A 21,372-nucleotide genomic window follows, 5' to 3' on the forward strand; every position below is an offset into this window, starting at 1 on the left:
GGCCAACTGTGGACATCTCAGGCATTATACACATACCTTTCTGTTCCATGACACACCAGAGATCTACTGCTTTGGAGCAAACATGATTGAGTCCAATCTGCATGCGAGGTAACATGCGCCGTACTGTGCCACATGCAGTTGCATAAGTGGTGAAATGTACTCCAGCACACAGAAAATGGTGGTGGCGTGTTTTTGAAGTGAAGCACCTCCAGGGTGTTGTAGTTCAAAAGCACACTGCTGCTGTTTTCTATGTGCTGATGTGCATTTCGCCGTTTATACAACTGCATGTGTCACAGCACCAGGTGCTTTTCAAAGCACCCTGAATTGAGGTGTTTGCATGTGCAAAAAAATCGCCTCACTGCCAAGGACTATTCCAGAGTGATCTCTGCCTGTTCCCGTTGTGCCAGGGTTGGAGCCAGGCTCAGTACCAGTGAGGGCTGCTGCTCTGCAGACTATTTCATCTACCAAGTGAGAATTGGAAGGCTGGTTCTCTGAGGCCTTCCTAAATTTCTCTTTACAAAAGGACAACAGGCTTCATCCTGAGCTCATGCCCTAGGGCTTGACCAAGACCATTTTGGCACCCTGCTTCCACATACGAAATGAGGCAAAAGTACAAATTCTTCTTGCCAGTATCAAACCTTTATTCAGTATTGACTTCTCCACTGCAATCTTGGAAGTCTCTTGCCTGCTTGATTAACTACAGCAAATCTATACAGCAACAGGATCTTGAAGTGGCACTGGAACTTCTAGAATCTAGACCTAACCTCCCTTTAATAGACTGATTCAGGAGATAGATAGAGCATCAATGAACTCACAAGCAGAGTAAGGGGACTGAGAGTCATATCTGGGTCTTTGAGTCTGCAGAGGCACACTCATGGCTGGATCTAGAATTCTGAAAAGGGGTGCATCTCCACCTACCAAACAATACATTTCCCCCCTTTAAAAATAAATGATAAGCTTTACTTATGAGTAGGGGCCACAGGCTGTATTTTTCAGTTTAAGATCAAATCCAAAACAAATAGGACTTAATTGGAATGAGTTAAAAACCAATCTGCAGGGCTGCGGGACAGGAATTTCATTCCCAGGAGCAGCATGCATGGCAGAGCAGGGGCTAGCTTGGCTGGTGGAACATCAAGCCCATGAAAACGAAGAGCAGATTACTAATGCCTGTAGAAGGAAAAGTTTAAGAGGGATCAGGAAGATGATCATGATCCTTGAATGGGGACACATTGAGCTGGGCTGGTGCAGCCATTGCTGTGCTGGTCCCACCACCTGGGATGGGCTCAGGCTTTGGGTCTATGTTGCTTCATGCCCTTCAGAGGTCCTGGGCGATATCTTCCCAGTGCCTTGCAGTCCTTCAGCATGTTGCCAGTGGGCAGGGCTGGATTAACTGTGTAGTGGGCCCTGGCCCAGTCAAGACCCCCCTCCCCACTCTAGTGCAGCCACCTTGAGGCTGGTAGAGGGGAAGGGAAGGGAGGCAAATGGAGCAGTTTGAGCTGCAGTGGTGGAGTGGAGGACCAGCCTCCAAACTCAGGGGCCTGTATACCTGTGCCAGCCCAGGGCAGGGGAGCTGCTAGCTAGGAGCTCACAGGGCCTTGAGGGTTCATGAGCTTTGAAGTGAGGCAACTCCCTCAGCATCGTGTTACACTAGGCATGTGTCTGAGAGCGTTTATTTTATTAAACCAAAGCAGGTCCTCCACACCACACGACCTTCTCCACCAGGCAACTGCACGCAGCAGAGGATACAATGACACGCTGCCTAGCGGGCCCCCCAGTGTGTGCCCGTGTGTGGGGGGGAGCGGGCAACCCAGGCTGAAGGGCCCGGAACCCAGACCGCACGGCCCGACCCGGCCCGTCCCGGCAGCAGCAGCGCCCCGCTCTCGGCCCCTCCCCCGCGGGGGTCAGGAGAAGCGGCGCCTGGCAACGGGCGTGGCCATGACGCAGGGCGGGCGGCTTCCATGGCACCTACGGAGCACGCTCAGATGGCAGGCGCATGCGCGGCGCTTGCGAACGAGCTCCTCCCCCCTTGAGCACGCCCACTTCCGTGTCCCCGCGTCCCTTGCTTGCCGCTTGGGAGCAGCGGTTGGTAGTCCCGTGTCCTGTCTGGACGGAAGCGTGGGGAGTGAATGATTTCGTTTGCCCCGCAGTAAGTACCATTGCGGAAGCGGGGGAGGAGCACCTTCAGGTGGTGCTCCCCCCCCAGCGCTCCTGTTCGGGCGCCTCGTGCGGGAGTGCGGCCCCCTCGCGGCGATGCGTCCCTGCCTCACGGGCCTGGGTGGGGGAGGGGCTGGCTCGGCCCTTCAGTGCAAGGGTTACACCAGTCCAAGGCCCTCCCTGGCCCCGGAGGCCTGCCCCTCCACAGGACCCCTAGGGCTGCAGCCACGAGCCAGGGGGCCAAGGCATGTGTGGGTGCCAGGCCCCCCAGCCCTCCCACGCCTGCCCTGCCCTGCTCCCGGTGGGTGCAGGTGCATCAGTTGCAGGGCACATCCAGTTGCCCTACCAGCTGTGAGGCGTCCAGTCCAGCTGTCCACAGCACCCTGGGGAGCAGGGAAACCTGCTGCCTGGAGCAGCCAGGCATGCAGAGCTAAGCCCAGCCCATTAGCCTGAGAGGAAGCGAAACCAAGTGGCAGGGGCGTTGCCGGCTGCTCTGGGCACGGAGGAAGATCTGTTGTGGAGGAAGATCTGTTGTGTCGTTGTCTCTGCTTGGGCTCCAGAGCTGCTGGTGGATGCAAGTCCACCAGGCGCGTTGTGGCTGCTGCTCCAGGGAGAGATCCCAGGACTGAAATGCAGATGTCTTGCCGCTGAAGCAGAGTCGGGTTCCTTCGCTGAGTGTTGTCAGGTGCGTGCCCTGTGCGCTGTCACAGCCTCGGCTGTGCTGTAAAGGAGGCCCGGAGAAGGATACGGGAGCGATCAGTGGTTTATAGTTAGGGTGCCTGATCCTGCCAGGACAATCCTGGTTTCAGCACTTGTCCTTGACATCCAGTCAGGCTGGTTTGTCCTTTTTTTAGGACCTGCAGCAGGGGAGTAGGAGGGTGTAGTAGTAGGGTGATGCTGCTTCCAGCAGCTCTCTGTGTTACTCCCCGGTGCGCTCAGCTGAGACTGGAGCTCAGAGGCAATTCGGCAGTTACAGGAGAAGAGCAGTGGGTCCCGTTCTGAGACTCGAAAAATGTGGTCTGCTTCTTTAGGTTACTGTTTCTCATTTAGCAAAGTGCAGTGTTTTAACAAGCACATGGAATTGTAGAAAATTAGGGTTGGAAGGGACCTCAGGATGTTATCTAGTCCAACCTCTTAAATACATTGCATCAATCTTTTGGTGGGTGGGAGAACTATTTTTAAAACCCCCTAAGGCAAAAAGGAGACTGGCAAATGTCCTGGCACAAGTCATCAGGAGACTTGGGTTGTCTTCCTGGATGTGCCTTTTTGCCTTGGTTTTCCATGTGTGAAAGGGGTGATAGTTATGCTCACGCTATATGTCCTATGGGGGGTGATTCATTAAGGTAAATACACAAACTGAAAGAAAAAAAAAAGGAGGAGGGTTTCACTTACAGGAAAAAAGCAGTAGAAATAGCTCTGAAAGGTATGCTGTACTTCAGGTACCTGCTGCTGGAGGTGGACAGGTGTGTGTATAGCAGTTAGAGGTACATCGATGTATCGGTCTGTATTGGACTGGCACCCATCACAGGAAAATTAACGTTGGCAGTTAACTTTGTTTTGGCTAGTAATATCACTGATAAATGATGTGTGCGTGTGCTCAGCTGCAGTGTGCACGTGGCCAGGAACGCAGCCAGGCAGCTTGGAGGGCAGCGTCTGGCTGGTAAGTTTGTGGGAGGGAAAGGGTGTGGAAGGGGGACAGATTGAGGCCCTTACAGTGAGGGAGGGAGTAGAGCAGCGGCAGGCACTGCCCAGCAGGAGCAAGCCTGGGAGGGAGAGCTATGGGGTAGGCTAGAGCCACCCCAAAATTCCCTGTATCCACCCCTCCCGGTGCCACTGCTTACCCTGAGCACGGACCCCACCCAGCCCCCTTGCTGGGAAGAGGTTGGCACGGTCCCAGGCCCTGAGCCCACAGTGGGCAGCCTGTCCTCACCCCGCACACAAATCCAGTGGTGCGCACAGCAGCAGGAAACCGCCCCCCTTCCCTCTACCCCTGCCCCCCCGGGATGAGCTGCCCTACTCCTGGGGTTGCATTCACTGGTTAGGGAGGGCCTGCCCCTGCCCTACTCCTCACCTCCCTCCTTCCCTCACCATGAAGGCCTTAATCTGCACACCACCTGCCATGTCCTGTCCCTCCCCCATGCCCCTTCCCCCCCACAGACTTACTGGCAGGGAGCTGCTCTTCAAGTTGCTGGGCTGTATATCAGCTATTGAATTGGTATTTGCCGATATGGCTGGTTAATAATCGGTCATTGGTATGGGCCAAAAAAAATCTTTATTGGTGCATTCCTAATAGCAGTGGTATCAAAGATGCAGCCTGCCAACTAGATCCAACCCGTTGAGTTCTTGACTGAACCACAGTGTTGGCCGTGGGTCTTAAGTTGACGCAAATGCAGCATGTGCTGGGCAAGGCCTAACATGGACATCCCCAACGGCATTTGTCCCGGCCAGTCTGGTATCTATGCTGCGCACAGCACACAAACAGGCCCAGTCTGGGACTGTTCCCCTTGCATGCTGAACCCAGTCAGTCTGGGGCAGGCACCACATGCAACATGGCTGTTGGCCCAGCTAGAATGGAAGCAGCATGTAGTGCAGTCCTGGACCAACTGGAGTGGGCACAGGATCCTGCATGTAGAGGTGGGAGGGTTCATGGGCCCAGTCTGGCTGGTGGACTGGTCCTGTGCCACTCATTCAGCCATGGGGCCAGATCAGTTTGATGCCCCTGATGTATAACATTGGTCTGTAGCCTCTTCTGGGAGCTGTGGAAGAGAGGTGACCCAGAAAATGTCCCCCCACTGTCACAGAACCCAGTAGAAGCCAGGGAGTAGAATCAGACGTGTGTCTCCCCACTGATGTGTCCTCTGTATCAAATCACTTGAGTTGTCTTTCAGCTCCATGAGACTGGGAGGAATAGTGGAGATCGTACATGCCAGATATAGTTATAGCCATGGGGCTGAAAGAAAATGTGATTGACACATCAGAAGTTTTCCCATCAAAGACCTTACAGTCTCAGAGAGCAGTTCTCAACCTCCTTGGACTCAAGGCACCCCTTGGAAAATGCCAATTTTTATCTTTTGCTTGTTTTTTTGGAACAACAGAAAAATAATCTCTCAGGCGTATTCTAACAACTCTTACAGTAGCAGGACACTGGTTGCTGTTGTCTCTCTGCTGTACCTATAGCATGCTACAATACTATATCTTGTGGTTGTAAGACAGGGTTGATCCTGTGGTTTTAGTAACAGATGAGGTGGCTTGTAAAGGGATGATCCTGCTTCAGGAAGAGGATTGGACTAGATTACTTCTAGATGCCTACTTTTCTGTGATTCTATGAATTGAGCGATTTTACAAATTAAGCAATTTTTTTTGTTGCAAGGCACTCAGAAAGGCCTCTACAGGTCAGAAGTTTTTCTCTGGCTTCCTGTTTGAAATCCCTGGGTTTAAGTTTTGTACTTGTGATCAAGTGTTGTGTTAATATTGCACAGCATTCTGTGTCATCTTTAAACGGATCTCACTGAACTTCAGGGTGTTGTATCACCCTGGTTAAGAATCACTGGTCTAGGAGCTCCATCCAGCAAAGGGTGCACCCGGGTCAGCCTGTATATCCGTGTCTAGGCAACACACACAGGGGAAGGAGGGGATGCAGACCTAGACCTCAACCTTTTTGTTATCTCTTTGGTTAACCCTTTTGTTTGTAGCTTGTGGTTTTAATCCTTGCCTGTTTGTCTTGGGGCATTTTTACACATACATGCACTGCAGTACCGGGCACTTTGAAAAGTGGCCTGCACTACAATGCATGCAGTTGTTTAAGGGGCAAAATGTGCGTCAGTATGAAGAAAATGGCTGCAGTGTGCTTTTGAACTAAAACGTATCAAAGGTGCTACTGGCCCCGCTCTCCCCAAGACAAAGCGTAAGGTGTTTGTTGTGGGAGACTCCATCCTGCAGGGCACTGAGGGGGCAATCTGCCGCCCCGACCCCTTAGCCCGGGAAGTCTGCTGCTTCCCGGGGGCCCACATCCGAGACATTGCAGAGAGGATCCTGCAGCTCCTCCGGCCCACAGACCACTACCCCATGCTCCTTATTCATGTGGGCACCAATGACATGGCTCGGAGCACCCCCAGCCAGGTCATGAGGCGCTACAGGGAGTTGGGAGTGGGGCTTAGGGGTCTGGGAGCTCAGGTGGTGTTTTCGTCGATCCTCCCAGTCTCGGGCTATGGGCTGAGGAGGGAGAGGAGGATCCACGCGGTGAACCAAAGACTGCGGCGCTGGTGTTATCGGGAAGGCTTTGGCTTCCATGACCACAGCCCGCTCTTTGGAGAGAGAGGCAGCGAGCTGCTGGGAAGAGATGGCCTCTACCTCTCTCCCCTGGGGAGGAGGCTCTTCTCAGCCAGGCTGGCTGACCTGCTCCACCGGGCTTTAAACTAAGCCTGCTGGGTGATGGGGGGACTACTGGCCCTGCTGGCCCGCTGAACGGCCCTTGCAAAGCCAGCGGACCAAGGCACTTAAGGGGGCACTTAAGGGAGCCCACCCCTGCCCCAGCCCTGGCACAATCTGTGGGCAAGGCAAGAGCCCCCAAGGACACACTTGCCTGCCTGTACACTAATGCCAGGAGCCTGGGCAACAAGCAGGACGAGCTCGTCCTCCTGCTCAGTGCAAAGAAATATGATGTCATTGGGATAACGGAGACCTGGTGGGACTCCACCCATGACTGGACCACGGGTATAGAGGGCTATACCCTATACAGGAGGGATCGTGTTGGCAAAAGGGGCGGGGGTGTAGCTCTCTATGTGAAGGAAAGCTACATGTCCCTGCAAGCTGATGTTGGCGACCGGCATGGACAGCTAGAGACCCTCTGGGTAAAAATTCGTGGGGAATTCGGCACAGGGGACACAACGGTGGGAGTCTACTACAGACCTCCCACTCAAAGTCCCGAGCTTGACCAGGAGTTCGCCCGGAAACTGACTGAGGTCGCTTGCTCCAGGGCCTTGGTTGTCATAGGTGACTTCAATTACCCGGACATCTCGTGGGAAGATCACTCAGCTAAATCTGAGCGGGCGCAAAGCTTTCTCTCGTGCGTGGATGACCGCTACCTGACTCAAGAAGTCTATGGGCCAACGAGAGGCAAAGCGCTGCTTGACCTGGTACTGGCTACGGGGGACGACCTAATCGACGACCTAGTGATTGGTGGGAAGTTGGGTGACAGCGACCACGAGCTGATCACCTTCACCATCCGCCGTAAAGCTGGCAAGTCAGTCAGCAACACAGAAGTCCTTGACTTCAGAAAAGCCGACTTTGATAAGCTCAAGAGGCTAGTCGGTCAGGCCCTCAGGGACCATGACCCGAGGGAGATGGGAGTTCAAGAAGAGCGGTTGCTTCTCAAGGAAGCGATCCTCAGTGCACAAGCTAAATCTATTCCAACACGGAGGAAAGGCAGCAAGAAGGCACAGCAGCCCCCCTGGCTCTCCAGAGACCTAGCGGACCTACTGTGGCTAAAAAGGAAAGCCTACAAAGGATGGAGGACGGGATTCACCTCCAAGGAGGATTACTCCACGCTGGTCCGATCCTGCAGGGACCAAACCAGGAAAGCCAAGGCTGCAACTGAACTCCAACTAGCTTCAGGCATCAAGGACAACAAAAAGTCCTTTTTCAGATATGTGGGGAGCCGGAGGAAAAGCAAGGGCAATGTTGGACCCCTGCTAAACCAGATGGGGCAACTGACAACTGAAAAAGCCAGGAAAAAGCCAACCTATTAAATAGGTATTTTGCGTCAGTCTTTCATCAGTCACACGGGATGCCCATGCCTGCTATGGGACAGGGAAATCTGGGTGAGGGGGATCCCCTACCCTCCATCAATGCTGACCTCGTGAAGGAACACCTTGAGAAGCTGGATACCTTCAAGTCAGCTGGCCCTGACAATCTGCACCCCAGGGTCCTCAAGGAGCTGGCGAGCGTCATAGCCCAGCCCCTGGCACGGATCTTTAAAACTCCTGGAGCTCTGGTGTAGTGCCCGAAGACCGGAAGAAGGCCAATGTGGTGCCGATCTTCAAGAAAGGGAGGAGAGTGGATCCGGCTAACTACAGGCCCATTAGCCTGACTTCTATCCTGGGGAAGATCTTAGAAAAGTTTATTAAGGAGGCCATCCTTGATGGACTGGCCCAGGCTAACATTCTAAGGGATAGCCAGCACGGGTTTGTTTCAGGTAGGTCTTGTTTGACCAATCTCATTTCCTTCTATGACTAGGTGACCTATCACCTGGACAAGGGAGAAGAGATTGATGTCATATATCTTGACTTCAAAAAAGCTTTTGATCTGGTATCCCACGATCACCTCTTGGCCAAACTGCCCAGTTGTGGCCTTGGCTCCACCACGATCTGCTGGCTGGGAAATTGGCTTTGTGGTCGGACCCAGAGGGTTGTAATTGATGGCAGTCACTCATCGTGGTGCCCTGTGACCAGTGGGGTCCCTCAAGGCTCTGTCCTGGGACCCATCCTGTTCAACATATTCATTAACGATGTGGACATTGGAGTCAGGAGTGGACTGGCCAAGTTCGCCGATGACACCAAACTTTGGGGCAAAGCATCCACACCTGAAGATAGGTGGGTGATCCAGGCTGACCTGGATAAGCTCAGCAAATGGGCAGACGAGAACCTCATGGTGTTTAACACCGATAAATGCAAGGTTCTCCACCTTGGGAGGAAAAACCTACAGCACCCTTATAGGCTCGGCAGTGCTACGTTGGTTAGCACTACAGAAGAAAGAGACTTGGGGGTCATCATTGACCACAAGATGAACGTGAGCCTGCAATGCGATGCTGCGGCTAGTAAAGCGACCAAAACGCTGGCGTGCATCCATAGATGCTTCTCGAGCATATCCCGGGACGTCATTCTCCCCTTGTACTCGGCCTTGGTGAGGCCGCAGCTGGAGTACTGCGTCCAGTTTTGGGCTCCACAATTCAAAAAGGATGTGGAGAAGCTTGAGAGAGTCCAGAGGGGTGCCATGCGCATGATCAGAGGTCAGGAAAACAGATCTTACGATGACAGGCTGAGAGCCATGGGACTCTTTAGCTTGGAAAACCGCAGGCTCAGGGGTGATCTGATGGCCACCTATAAGTTTATCAGGGGTGACCACCAGGATCTGGGGGAACGTCTGTTCACCAGAGCGCCCCAAGGGATGACGAGGTCGAATGGTCACAAACTCCTGCAAGACCGTTTCAGGTTGGACATAAGGAAGAATTTCTTTACTGTCCGAGCCCCCAAGGTCTGGAACAGTCTGCCAGCGGAGGTGGTTCAAGCACCTACATTGAACACCTTCAAGAGTAAATTGGATGCTTATCTTGCTGGGATCCTATGACCCCAGCTGACTTCCTGCCCTTTGGGCAGGGAGCTGGACTCAATGATCTTCCGAGGTCCCTTCCAGCCCTAATGTCTATGAAATCTATGTACCACTGCCATTTTCCCCACACTGATGGGCATTTTGTCACTTATACAACTGCAAGTGACACAGTGCGGTGTGCGTCAGTTTGCGTGCAGAGCAGACTCAATCAAATCTGCTCTGACATGCTGGATTTCTGGTGCTTTGCAGCACAAAAAGGTATGTGTATAAGTGCTGCTGATGACTGTTTTAATGTCTTCCTACTTTCTGTACATCTTTTTATTTGCCTAGAGTCCCCAGTTAAGATCAGCCCCATTTACAAGTCCTTGAGAAACCCAGTGAGAATGAGTCCCTATTCCGAAAAGCCTGATAGTTTAAGCACAGGCTTAAGAAGAGAAAGAACTATGAGGTGACCCATCCAGAGTCCCACAGTAAATAGGTAACAAAGCCAAAAATAACCCCACTTTAGTTTTGTGTTTTAGCCACTGGAAAATGCTGACTCTGCTTTAAAGGCGGGGGAAGTGAAGAAAACAGAGGTTTAGTTACTTGCTCAGGGTCACAAAAAAGCGTGTGTGTGTGTGTGCAGCCATGCGGGTGTGCATTGGTTGTGAGAAGTACAATGTAGGAGTTCTTGACTGCAAGTGCCGTGTTTAGATCATGCTACCTCTCATTTGTGTATTAAAAATAAACATGTAAAGTCACACCATGGTGCGGCACTTACAAAGGACTTAATTTACTTTGCAGGTAGCTTCCAGGATCCGGTGTGCGCTGATGTGACATCTCTAGCAAAGAACGTGTTACGGTATCACACTAAGTGGGAACAAGCTGTCACCAAGGATTTTGGCATTGGACTTGCATGACAATAACAGAAATAAAGTTTTGATTACTAGTATGCTGAATGCTCCTCTTACCTGAGCCCTTTGGGGACACTAGGCATATTGTACTGAAGTAGTTCTGAATTACTGTAATGTGTAGGTGGCCTTAAACTTATTGCAGACAAGACCCTCTGGGAAGGGAAAAGGAGGTGAGGAGGAAAGAGCTGGAAGGCTAAGGGCAGTAAAGAAAAGTAGGGGGTTGTTGAAAGAAAGCAGGGAAGTTAAGATTTTTCTGATGTACTGACATCAGGAGTTGCTGTGTGTTGTCAGGGGCAGTAGTTGCACTTAGCTGTCTAACTGCCTTCTATCATTGAGAGATGATATTCTTCCCCTCCTTACCGCTAATCCTCTTTCAGTTCCTTTTCTGCTAAAGAAACAGCTTGTCCTCCTTGTTTCCTGTGAACCGCAGGAGAATATTTGTGAAGATTAATTTGGTTCATTCTTAAAAATGGTAGATATTGATTGCACCTGCAGTCACATATGTGGAAGAACAAGCTCAAGGTACTATGCCAGCAAACTTTGAACTAAATGTATTTCAGGTTATCTGCCATGACTCACCTGTCTATTGTAAGAAAGTTGCTATCTGAAACTTTTGTCACTGGTTTGCGTGTTTCCAGTAAATTTTGAAAGTTTTAATTCTTAGACCCACTCCTTCCAAACGATACATAGTGATGCTTCAGGCAACTTACTCCTCCAGCCTCAAAAGTTCGAGCTCTTGGTGGCTGGCTTTTGTTCCATGACTGTCTTGCTGGCTTTGCAGGCGCACCTGCCAATTGCTGCTGCAGTGGCTGATCACAAAGCTTTGTTGGATACAGGTGGAAAAGTGGCTAGCTCTGTAAATGTTGGTGTGTCCCCCTCCCCAACTACCATTTTCCTGTTCCTTCTACCTCAGACCTAATGGTTGTATTCATTATTTTGTTTTCTACAGTGATCTTACCCAGGTGACTTCCCAGATAATGGCGAAGATGGTAAGAAGAAGGTGTGCATTTTGTCCCGAGGGTGAGGAAAGTTCTATAATGTACATCTCGGAGGAGAAAAACCTTGCAGTTCATCAAGACTGTTTGGTGGGTGTGACAGTTTTGTTTTCTTCTGCAGTGGACACTTTCCCTTTCTCTTTCAGTTGACAGTGCACAATCTACAATTTCAAGGATAGCAGAGCTGAGAGATTAGAGCTGCAGAGTTTATTTTATTTTATTTTTTAATTGCCCACATGACAAGTACATGAAAGCAAGAGGAGAATAATAGGACTGGTGTTGGAGCTGGCACAATTCACTACTGCCTCACTCCTTTTGGAGTCACTTATGTTTGGGTGTGTTGGCTATAAAATACCACTGATGCAGAACACTATCATTATGACTTCAATTTTGTCCAGTATAAAAATAGGTATGGAAGTTACTAGGCAATTTTGGGTCTGGGACAGTACAATTTTGGGTCTGGGAGAGAACAAAATGAGACTGGAAAATCTGCTTTGCCACTACTTCCAGTTTGGCAGGCTTCAGACTAATTAATTAAATATAATGTTTAACCAGAATGTTAGAAACAGTTGAAACTGATTTCAGTAAAGAACCAGAATTGAGAGGGGGAATGATTTAGTTTTACAATAATTTTGGTTATCTTTTGGTTTCTAGTTTTTTCAAATGATAAAGCAGGTTCTGATTGCCCTCTCTTGTCCTCAGCCAGAGGAAGCTAAGGACAGAATTTAGCCCTCTGTTGGAATTTAGTTTGGGAATACTATAGACTTTTCTGGGGCTAAAATATGAACCAGTTCCCTCCTCAGGTATATTGATTCTTACATGGTAGCAGGGGTAATAGCAGTCTGCTGTTTCTGTGTTTCAGGAGATCTTTTGAGAGAAAAAGTGTCCTCTTTACTTATTCTTATAACTTTTGTGTCAAGCAGATGTTCAAGTTCTGAAACCAAACTGTTGGTTAATTTCTGCTGTTCTGATTTTTCTTTTAGCTATATTCCTCAGGATTTGTGGAATCTGAAGAGTACAGCCCACATAATCTTGATATAAGGTTTGATGTAGCTTCAGTGTTGAGTGAAATCAAGAGAGGAAAGCGGCTGGTAAGGCAATATTTTTCAGGTTCTCTCTTGTTTATAATGTTACAGATTTTATGAGCTTATGAAATACAGACTTGGAAAAAAAGAAACAAATTTGAAGCTCTGCATGGTCCACATTATGGAATGATTAATATAATCATACGTAAGCGTGGCGAGGTTAATAATTAGAAAGTTGACTGAAAAAATAAGCAGAGTTAGGATTTGGAAGAATGGGCTTATATGGGGAAGCAAGAGGAGGAAGATGTCTATTGCTTTAAGCATGTTCACAGATGAAGATTTTGGTTACTAATTATAAAACTGAACCTTATTCTGCTGTAGATGTGCAACTTCTGTCGCAAAAAAGGAGCTACTGTAGGCTGTGAGGAAAGAGCCTGTCGACGAAGTTACCACTACTTTTGTGCACGGTGCGATGATGCAGCAATAGAAACTGATGAAGTAAAAGGAATTTACCGGTAGTTAACTAAGCATTTTCTATTTTTAAGGCTTTGGTATTTTTAGAAAAAGGAATTAAAAAAAAAAAAAAGTTAAGTCTGTTTTTCTTCCTCAGTCTTGCTTTACTCAGCTGTGCCTGAAATTCTGTTTGAGAGACATAAAAAACTATTTCCTATCTAGTCCAGCGTGGAAAGGAACCTATTTGATGATTGGAATATGTCCATGAGCCTGACAATACTGAAATGCCATGGGTTTAAAATTAAGATATTGTTTCAATTAATCATCTGGCCAATAGAGACAGTTTGCTGCCCCATAATACGGTGTGTTAGTGTGGCCCAAATTCAGTTCTATTCATAGTTTACCAGTTTCAGTGAACATAATCTTAGCATGCAGGCACTGCCACATTCACTAGGTCAGTATTGACACAACCTGGTTCTGTGGTGGGCTGGGGGTCATCAGCAGTTGGTAATATTCCTCCCCTAGAAGCAAAACTTAGTAATGACGGAATAGATAAATATCTGTGCTTAGTGAACTGGATAAAATCTCTTCATGGGCCATAGGTTGATTCCTGCTCCATCTGTGTTAAACAGGTTTGGTTGCTTTCCTCTGGCTCAGCATCTGGAATGCTAGTGGAAAGCTTTGTATCTGTAGACAAAGACTTCTCCTAGTTCATGTGTGTTCTGAGTATCAAGAGACCTATTTATAGCCAAGGTACTTCTAAGTACTTCCCAAGCACGAGAGTTGTAGAATATTCACATGCTTCACAAAGTACAGCCACTAGATGGCACCGGGTGTTCAGAGGAGGGAGTTTCTCTGTCTTGGGCTGGAGGTGGGCCTGAGTGTTTGGATTGCAGCTAGCTGTGAAGGCTACTAATGCTTTGTAAGACTTGGAATGAATCCACGGTGCTTGTTTCTGTGCCAGGGTAAATAATAGTGGACGCTTACCTTGCCATTGGACATGTAGACTGTTGTTGCTGTTGTTACATGTTCCAGGAAGAGGCAAAATATTACAAGGAGTTTAGTTCTTTACCTGCCTAATTTAATGCGTCCTTGGTTATTTGGGCAAGATCTTGGGTTATTTGGGCATGTTCCACAAATACAGAAATAATTCATGTAGGGATTAAATTCTCTCAGCTGTGCTACTGCCTTGGTATACTATGCTGAACAGATGGTTAGTTTTTAGGACTCCCAAATGCTTTACAAATATTAATAAGTTACAGTGTTGTTACCACCCCCACCCCCATTTTACAGTTGGGGATACCAAAGCTCACAAAACTTGCTAACTAGATTAAAAATATGTGCTTTCTGGAAAGACAAAGCAAAAATAGCTATTATAAGATGCCATCATAAGTTATGTAAAAATACATTGAACTGAGAGACTCCAGGTATGTGTTTCTGCATACTGGAAATGTATCTTTAAGAAGCCGTTAGAGAATGAATTGGATAGTTTCACGTTTAGCCAAATGGTTGTGGTGTTTAACACTAGTGTAATGAAAACAGAAAAAAGTAAAACGCAACTGATCTGGACTTCAGAAGGCTTCTGGCACATATCCACGAGGGGCCAGCAGGGGGGATTATGCTTAGGGGCAATCAACATGGGTTCATTAGCGGCAGGTCCTGTCAGACCAACCTGGTGGCCTTCCATGACCAGATCACCAAATCCTTAGATGCAGGGGTAGCAGCGGACATAGTCTTCCTGGACTTTCGGAAGGCCTTCGACACCGTCTCTCACCTTGTTCTCATTAAGAAACTGGGGGACTGTGGTGTCGACATCCACACAGTCAAATGGGTCTTGGACGAGGGGGTAAATAGCACCCTGTTCAAATTTGCTGATGACACTAAGATGCGGGGGGATGTGGGCACGCTAGAAGGGAGGAATAGGCTGCAATTGGACCTAGACAGGTTACAGGGGTGGGTGGATGAGTCGCAAGGGCAAAGTAATGCACCTGGGGAGGAACAACTGGCACCATACCTACAGGTTGGGGAACTCCTTTCTCGTCAGTACAGAGGCAGAAAAGGATCTTGGAGTCATCATTGATTCCAAGATGAACATGGGCCGGCAGTGTGGGGATGCAGTCAGGAAGGCCAACCGCACCTTGTCATGCATCCACAAGTGCATCTCAAGCAGGTCCAAGGAGGTGATCCTCCCCCTCTATGCGGCGCTGGTCAGGCCGCAGCTGGAGTACTGCATCCAGTTCTGGGCGCTGCACTTTAGGAGGAATGCGGACAACATGGAGAGGGTCCAGAGGAGCGCCACTTGCATGATGAGGGGACAGCAGGGCAGGCCCTATGAGGAGAGGCTATGGGACCTGAACCTGTTCAGCCTTCAAAGAGAGGGCTGAGGGGGGAACTAGTTGCCTGTTACAAACTAGTCAGAGGGGATCAGCAGGCACTGGGAAGTCCCTGTTCCCCCGTGCACTACCAGGAGTGACCAGGAATAACGGTCACAAGCTGGCAGAGGGTAGATTTAGGCTAGGTATCAGGAGGCACTACTTCACAGTCAGGGTGGCTAAGATCTGGAACCAGCTTCCAAGAGAAGTGGTGCTGGCTCCTACCCTGGGGGTCTTTAAGAGGAGGCTAGATGTACACCTTGCTGGGGTCGTTTGACCCCAGTACTCTTTCTTGCCATGGCAGGGGGTCAGACTTGATCTGCTCAGGTCCCTTCCGACCCTAGAAACTATGAAATGCAGTTACATAAGACTCTTATTTAAATTCATGAGAATATTATTGATAGATTTCTAAATTGAACATAAGAACTGCTATTTACTGGGTCAGACCATATTAGGTCCATCTTTCCCAGTATTCTGTCACACAGTGGCAGAATGGATGCTGAAAGGGAATTGGATATGACCAGGTTTTATTCGACTGTTCCTCTCTCTCAGCTTCCAGCATTTGAAAGGCAAGGAAATTCTGATTCAGAGGCTGTACCCCTAACTCCCTATACAGTTCCCTTCATAATAGCAAAACTTGTCCAATCCCTTTTTGAATCTGGCTAAACTGTCAACTTCTACAACATCTGGTGGCAAAAAAAATTCCTTTTAAACTTACTACCTACTCATTTCATTTTATGACCCACTAGTTCTTGTCCTGTGAAAGCTAGTAAATAATAAATCCGTTTTTACTTTCTCTCTGCCATTTAGTATCCTGTAGACCTTCATTATGTTCCTCTCTCAAATGTCTTATTTCTAAACTGAATAGGCCTAGCGTCTTTATCTCTCCTTATATGAAAGCCTGTCCATACCACTAAATAATCCTTGTTGCTCTTTGCTGTATCTTTTTTAGTTCTTCAATATCATTTTTGAGGTGTAGGGACAAGAACTGGGCACAGTATTCAAGGTGTGGACACACTATGGATTTATAAAGGGGTATACTGGTACTTTGTTTTAGTTACAGTTCTCTTAATAATCCCTAATATTTCTTTTGCCTTTCTGATGGCTGCTGAACATTGAGCTTATGTTTTTAGTGAAGTGTCCACAATGACTCCCAGGTCTCTTTCCTGTGTGGTAACAGCTAATGTAGGGGCAAAAAAGCATCCTTCAAAAAATGCAAGGTGTGCCCAAATGAGGAAAATAGAAACACTCTCAAACTCTGGCAGCTCAAGTGACATAAGGCAGGTGAAAAAAAGAATTTGAGGAGCATCTAGCAAAAGATGCTAAAATTAAACATTAAAAATTTTTTAAAATACATCAGAAGCTGGAAGGCGCACCTAAAGAATTGGTGAGACCGTTAGATGACAAAGATGTAAGAGGTGCACTCTAGGATGATAAACAGGGATCCTAGTTTTCTGTGGAGAAGAAAGTGGAAAATCTCCATGTAAAACGCACAAAAATCCATGGTTTTTCTCAACCTACCAAAAGCCTGGTGACATCTCTCAGTGAATGGCACCATTTCTACTCTCTTATTTTTGCTGTGGTTTTTGCCTCTTGGCCAATCAGCATCAGGGGACAAAAAACCATGCTGTGGGGGCGTTCTCTCCCCTTGTGCTGTGCAGACCCAGGCTATGTCAGTCTAGGGGTCCATTCTCCTGCCTTCCATCCCACTAGGCTGGTAGGTGCAGGTTAGGGAGCAGAGGCCTTAGCTCTGTGACAACTAAGGGTGTGACCAGTCCTGATCTGCTGAAGCACACCCCAGGGCTTCAGAGAATCCTGGGGGTGCTGGGGGGACTGTGGGTTAACTTGAGTTGGGAGGGAATCTGGGACAGAAGTTCCATAAACTGGTTTACTCTAAATCAGTTAAATCTGATGCTACATCCATCCAGGTTTATTTTAAACTGGGTTCAGCCATTTTAAAAGCTGCTTATATGCACTGAACTTCTGTTCTGTTATAGGTTTAAACCGGTTTCCAATCACTTCAAGCAGTTTATATGTAACTTAGCCTTAAGGATTCGACAGTGGTTTAGAATTTAAAACTATCAGCATGATGATTGGCAGCAATTCAGAGAATTGACAGAATATAATTAAAATGAGAAGAGGTCATAAGGCACTATACAAAAAGCTAACAATGTTGCTAGTTTAAGTAGTGAGGCTGCAAACATCTGCTCCAGGCTCCGGCATTAGCTCCACACTGGTAGGTGCACACATGCCTCGTAGTGGGCTTTGTCCAGTGGCCCAGGAACCCGGCTCCATGTGCCCGTGCATCTGGTTGTGTGCGTTTGTCTGCCTCTGTCTGGTTCTGTGTGTGTGTGTCTGTGTGTCTGTTCTGGGTGTGTTCTGGTTCTCTGTGTTTGTGCACGTGGTTCTCTCTCTGCTCTCCTTTCTTTCTCTCCTCTGTCTCTTATTTGTCTCTTTTTTTTTCTCTGTCATTGCAACATGCTCAACAGAAAAGGAATACCCAACAAAGGCAACACTTATGAGTATTTAATATGCAGTGTATCCTGCCATGATGCTTTGCATGCAAAGATTTGTTGACTAAATTATTGTGGATGCACAAGGGGCAGATTGCTAAAAGGAAATGAATAGTCACCATGGTTGCACATATCAAATTAGGCTTTAAAAAAATATGGATTTTTCAGATTATGACTGTTAACAAATTAGAATGTGCACATAATTGCATCTTAATTTTTTTTAAATAGTACCTGCAAGTGATTTTAATGCTAGTCTGTGCTCTTTAAGATAGAGGTTTATAATGGAAATACTTTCTTGGCCACAACTCTAGCATTATAACAAAGTTGAAAAAATGCATTGGGAGCCTTCTGGAAAAATGGTCTTTTTATAAATGGAGGAAGGTTGCTTGGTGTTCTCAAGGAAAGTAACTGTTCTTACATAATTTGTTATTTGGTATATAAACTATACTGGTACGGGCTGGGAACCAACTGGCTAAGCAGCAGCTCTGCAGAAAAGGATCTGGGGGTTACAGTGAACAATAAGCTGAATATGAGCCAGCAGTGTGTCCTTGTTATGAAGAAGGCTAATGGCATACTGGGCTGCATTAGTAGGACCGTTGCAAGCAGATGGAGGGAAGTGATTCTTCCCCTCTATTTGGTACTGGTGAGGCCACATCTGGAGTACTGTGTCTGGTTTTGGGGCCCCCGCTACAGAAAGGATGTGGACAAATTGGAGAGAGTCCAGTGGAGGGTAACAAATTGTGAGGGGAATGGGGTACATGACTTATGAGGAGAGGCTGAGAGAACTGGGCTTATTTAGTCTGGAGAAGAGAAGACTGAGGAGAGATTTAAAAGCAGCCTTCAGCTACTTAGAGTGGTTCCAAAGAGGATGGAGGTAGACTGTTCTCAGTCAAGGGAAGTTTAGGTCAGTTATTAAGAAAAACTCTTTCATTAGGAGGGTAGTAAAGCACTGGAACCAGGTACCCAGAGAAGTGGTAGAATCTCCGTCCCTGGAGGTTTTTAAAATCCAGCCAGACAAAGCTTTGGCTGGGATGATCTAGCAGGGGGTGACCTCCTGAGGTCCCTTCCAACCCTAATTTTCTATGATTCTGTATAAGGATGTTACTATACCTGTTTTTGTTAGTCTCTTATACAAGATCCACATCGCCCTTTTAAAATCTGTGAGTTGGGATGAACTACCCCCACCACATTATTGAACTTTTTAAGGAAAGACTTGAATAGGCAGCTCTTAGCTACTCGGTTTAAGCAGCAGAAGGGCATGGGATGTAAGAGAGTGGGGTGACTGGTAGCATTTTAAATGAGCTATTTATGAGGGCCTTGTGAGTTCAACTGTGCTCTACAAATAGGAGCTCAGGAATGTGGTTATACTGTAGTTGATAAAAGTGCCTTTCCAAGGCTAACCATAGCTTATTTTACTAAATTCTGGTTTTCCTTGAAAGTCTTCTGTTTCTGAGAGTTTTTGGTTGATTTTTAAAGAAATATCTTTTAAATCAAAGGTAGAACAATGTTTGCATGAGGTAATATAATTTTTTTCTTTCTCTCTTCTTTTGTTTAATGTGACCAATACTTCAGGGTGTTCTGTCCAAAACATGACCCAGGCAATAGGAACAATCACTATGGTAAGTTTCTTTAATGGTTAGTTTAATTTAATTTATTTTTAAAACCTGTGTCAGAGTCAGTAATTAATTTAAACAAAGTAACGTCACTATCTGGAATGGTGGGTTAAACTCCAACAGTGTGTTTTATTTTGTAGTCATGATTTGGCTGAGATCCGTGTACTTGTATAGAAAATTCAACTGTTTTACCTAAGAAGTGACTATAAGGGCCTTCACTTTCTGAATAGCTGACCTGAGTTATTCCATCTAAACTTTTAAAAGCATAAAATGGAAACATTCTGAATTAGGAACTGTAAAGGAGCTTGGACAAATAACTAAGGAAGACTATAAGAGCATTGCTCAGGCGTGCAGGGATGAAGTCAGGCAGGCCAAAGTGCAGTTGGAGTTGCAGTTAGCAAGGGATGTGAAGGGTAACAAGAAGAGTTTCTACAAGTATGTTGGTAGCAAAAGGAGTGTGGGTCCCTGACTGAATGGGGGAGGCAACCTTGTGACAGGATCCAGAAAAGGCTGAAATGCTTAATGCCTCTTTTGCCTCGGTCTTCACAGGCAAGGTCAACTCCCAGACTACTGCACTGGACAGCACAGTTTGGGGAGGAGGTGAGCAGCACTGTGGTGAAAGAACAGGTTGGGGACTGTTTAGAAAAGCTGGCTGTGTACAAGTCCATGGGCCCAGATGGGATGCACCTGATAATGCTGGGGGAGTTGGCTGATACGATTGCAGAGCCACTGGCCATCATCTTTGAAAACTCATGGCAATCAGGAGAGGTCCCAGATATTTGGAAAAGGGCAAATGTAGTGCCTGTATATAAGAAAGGGAAGACAGAGGATCCAGGGAACTACAGACTAGTCAGCCTCACCTCAGTCCCTGGAAAAATAATGAAGCAGATCCTCAAGGAATCCATCTCGAAGCACTTGGAGGAGAGAAGTGATTTGGAACAGTCGAAATGGATTCACCAGGGGCAAGTCATGCCTGACCAACCTGATTGCCTTCTATGATGAGGTGACTGGCTCTGTGGATGTGGGAGACCTGTGGATCTGGTGTACCTTAGCAAGGATGTGGCTTTTGATATGGTCTCCCACAGCATTCTCGTAGGCAAGCAAAGGAAGTGTAAGCTGGATGAATGAACTGCAAGGTAGATTTTAAAAAAACCCCAAAAAACTCGCTGGAGCACTGGGCTTAGAGAGTAGTAATCAATGGCTTGATGTCTAGTTGGCAAGTGGTATCAAATGGAGTGCCCCAGGAGTTGATCTGTGGGCTGGTTTTCTCTAATGACTTCTTCAACAACTTGGAAGATGGCATAGAGTGCACCTTCAGCAAGTTTACAGATGACACCAAGGTCGGGGGAATAGTAGATATGCTGGAGCGTAGGGCTAGGATTCAGAGTGATCTAGACAAATTGAAGGATTCGGCCAAAAGGAATCTCATGAGGTTCAACAAGGACAAGTGCAAAGTCCTGCACTTAGGATGGAACAATCCCATCCACTGATACATGCTGAGGGCTGACTGGATGAGCAGCAGCTCTGCAGAAGAGGACCTGAGGGTTACAGTGGATAAGCTGAAAATGAACCAGCAGCGTGTCCTTGTTGGCAAGAAGGTTAACGGCATATTGGGCTGCATTAGTAGGTCTTGCCAGGAGGTCAAGGGAAGTGATTATTCCTCTATTCAGCACTGATGAGGCCACATCCGGAGTACTTTATTCAGTTTAGGCGCCCCCCCCAGAAAGGATGTGGACAAATTGGAGAGAGTGCAGTGGAGGGCAACCAAAATAGCGAGGGGGCTGGGAGGCATGATTTATGAGGACAGTCTGAGGGAACTGGACTTATTTAGTCTGGAGAAGACTGAGGAGGATTTAATAGCCGCCTTCAACTACTTGGAGAGGGGTTCAAAAGAAGGTGGAGCTAAACTGTTCTTAGTGGTGGCAGATAACAGAACAAGAAGCAATGGTCTCAAGCTGCAGCAAGGGAAGTTTAGGTTAGATATTAGGAAGAATTTTCTCACTAGGAGGGTAGTAAAACACTGGAACA

At 47.5% G+C, this 21,372-nt stretch overlaps 1 protein-coding gene across 9 annotated transcripts in view; it reads left to right on the forward strand.

Moving 5' to 3' along the window:
- Positions 1–2,000: 2,000 nt before the first annotated feature.
- PHF11 (PHD finger protein 11) overlaps positions 2,001–21,372 on the forward strand; it is a 31,011-nt gene continuing 11,639 nt past the window's right edge. The window contains exons 1-8 of one of the 9 annotated variants that reach the window (XM_090026257.1): positions 2,016–2,146; positions 2,715–2,839; positions 10,264–10,408; positions 11,323–11,458; positions 12,352–12,459; positions 12,775–12,908; positions 19,304–19,350; positions 19,894–19,944. In XM_090026257.1, coding sequence (XP_089882383.1) covers positions 11,351–11,458; positions 12,352–12,459; positions 12,775–12,908; positions 19,304–19,350; positions 19,894–19,944 — 448 coding nt within the window. In that variant the 5' untranslated portion in view covers positions 2,016–2,146; positions 2,715–2,839; positions 10,264–10,408; positions 11,323–11,350. Of the gene's footprint in view, positions 2,147–2,701; positions 2,840–10,263; positions 11,459–12,351; positions 12,460–12,774; positions 12,909–19,303; positions 19,351–19,893; positions 19,945–21,372 lie in introns of those variants that run through there. The other 8 variants (XM_090026220.1, XM_090026248.1, XM_090026198.1 and 5 more) reach the window with 8 other exon arrangements.

The sequence above is a fragment of the Crocodylus siamensis genome, chromosome 1 (assembly GCF_052110815.1).
Source record: "Crocodylus siamensis isolate JL-2025a chromosome 1, ASM5211081v1, whole genome shotgun sequence".
In the NCBI taxonomy this organism is placed as follows: domain Eukaryota; kingdom Metazoa; phylum Chordata; order Crocodylia; family Crocodylidae; genus Crocodylus; species Crocodylus siamensis.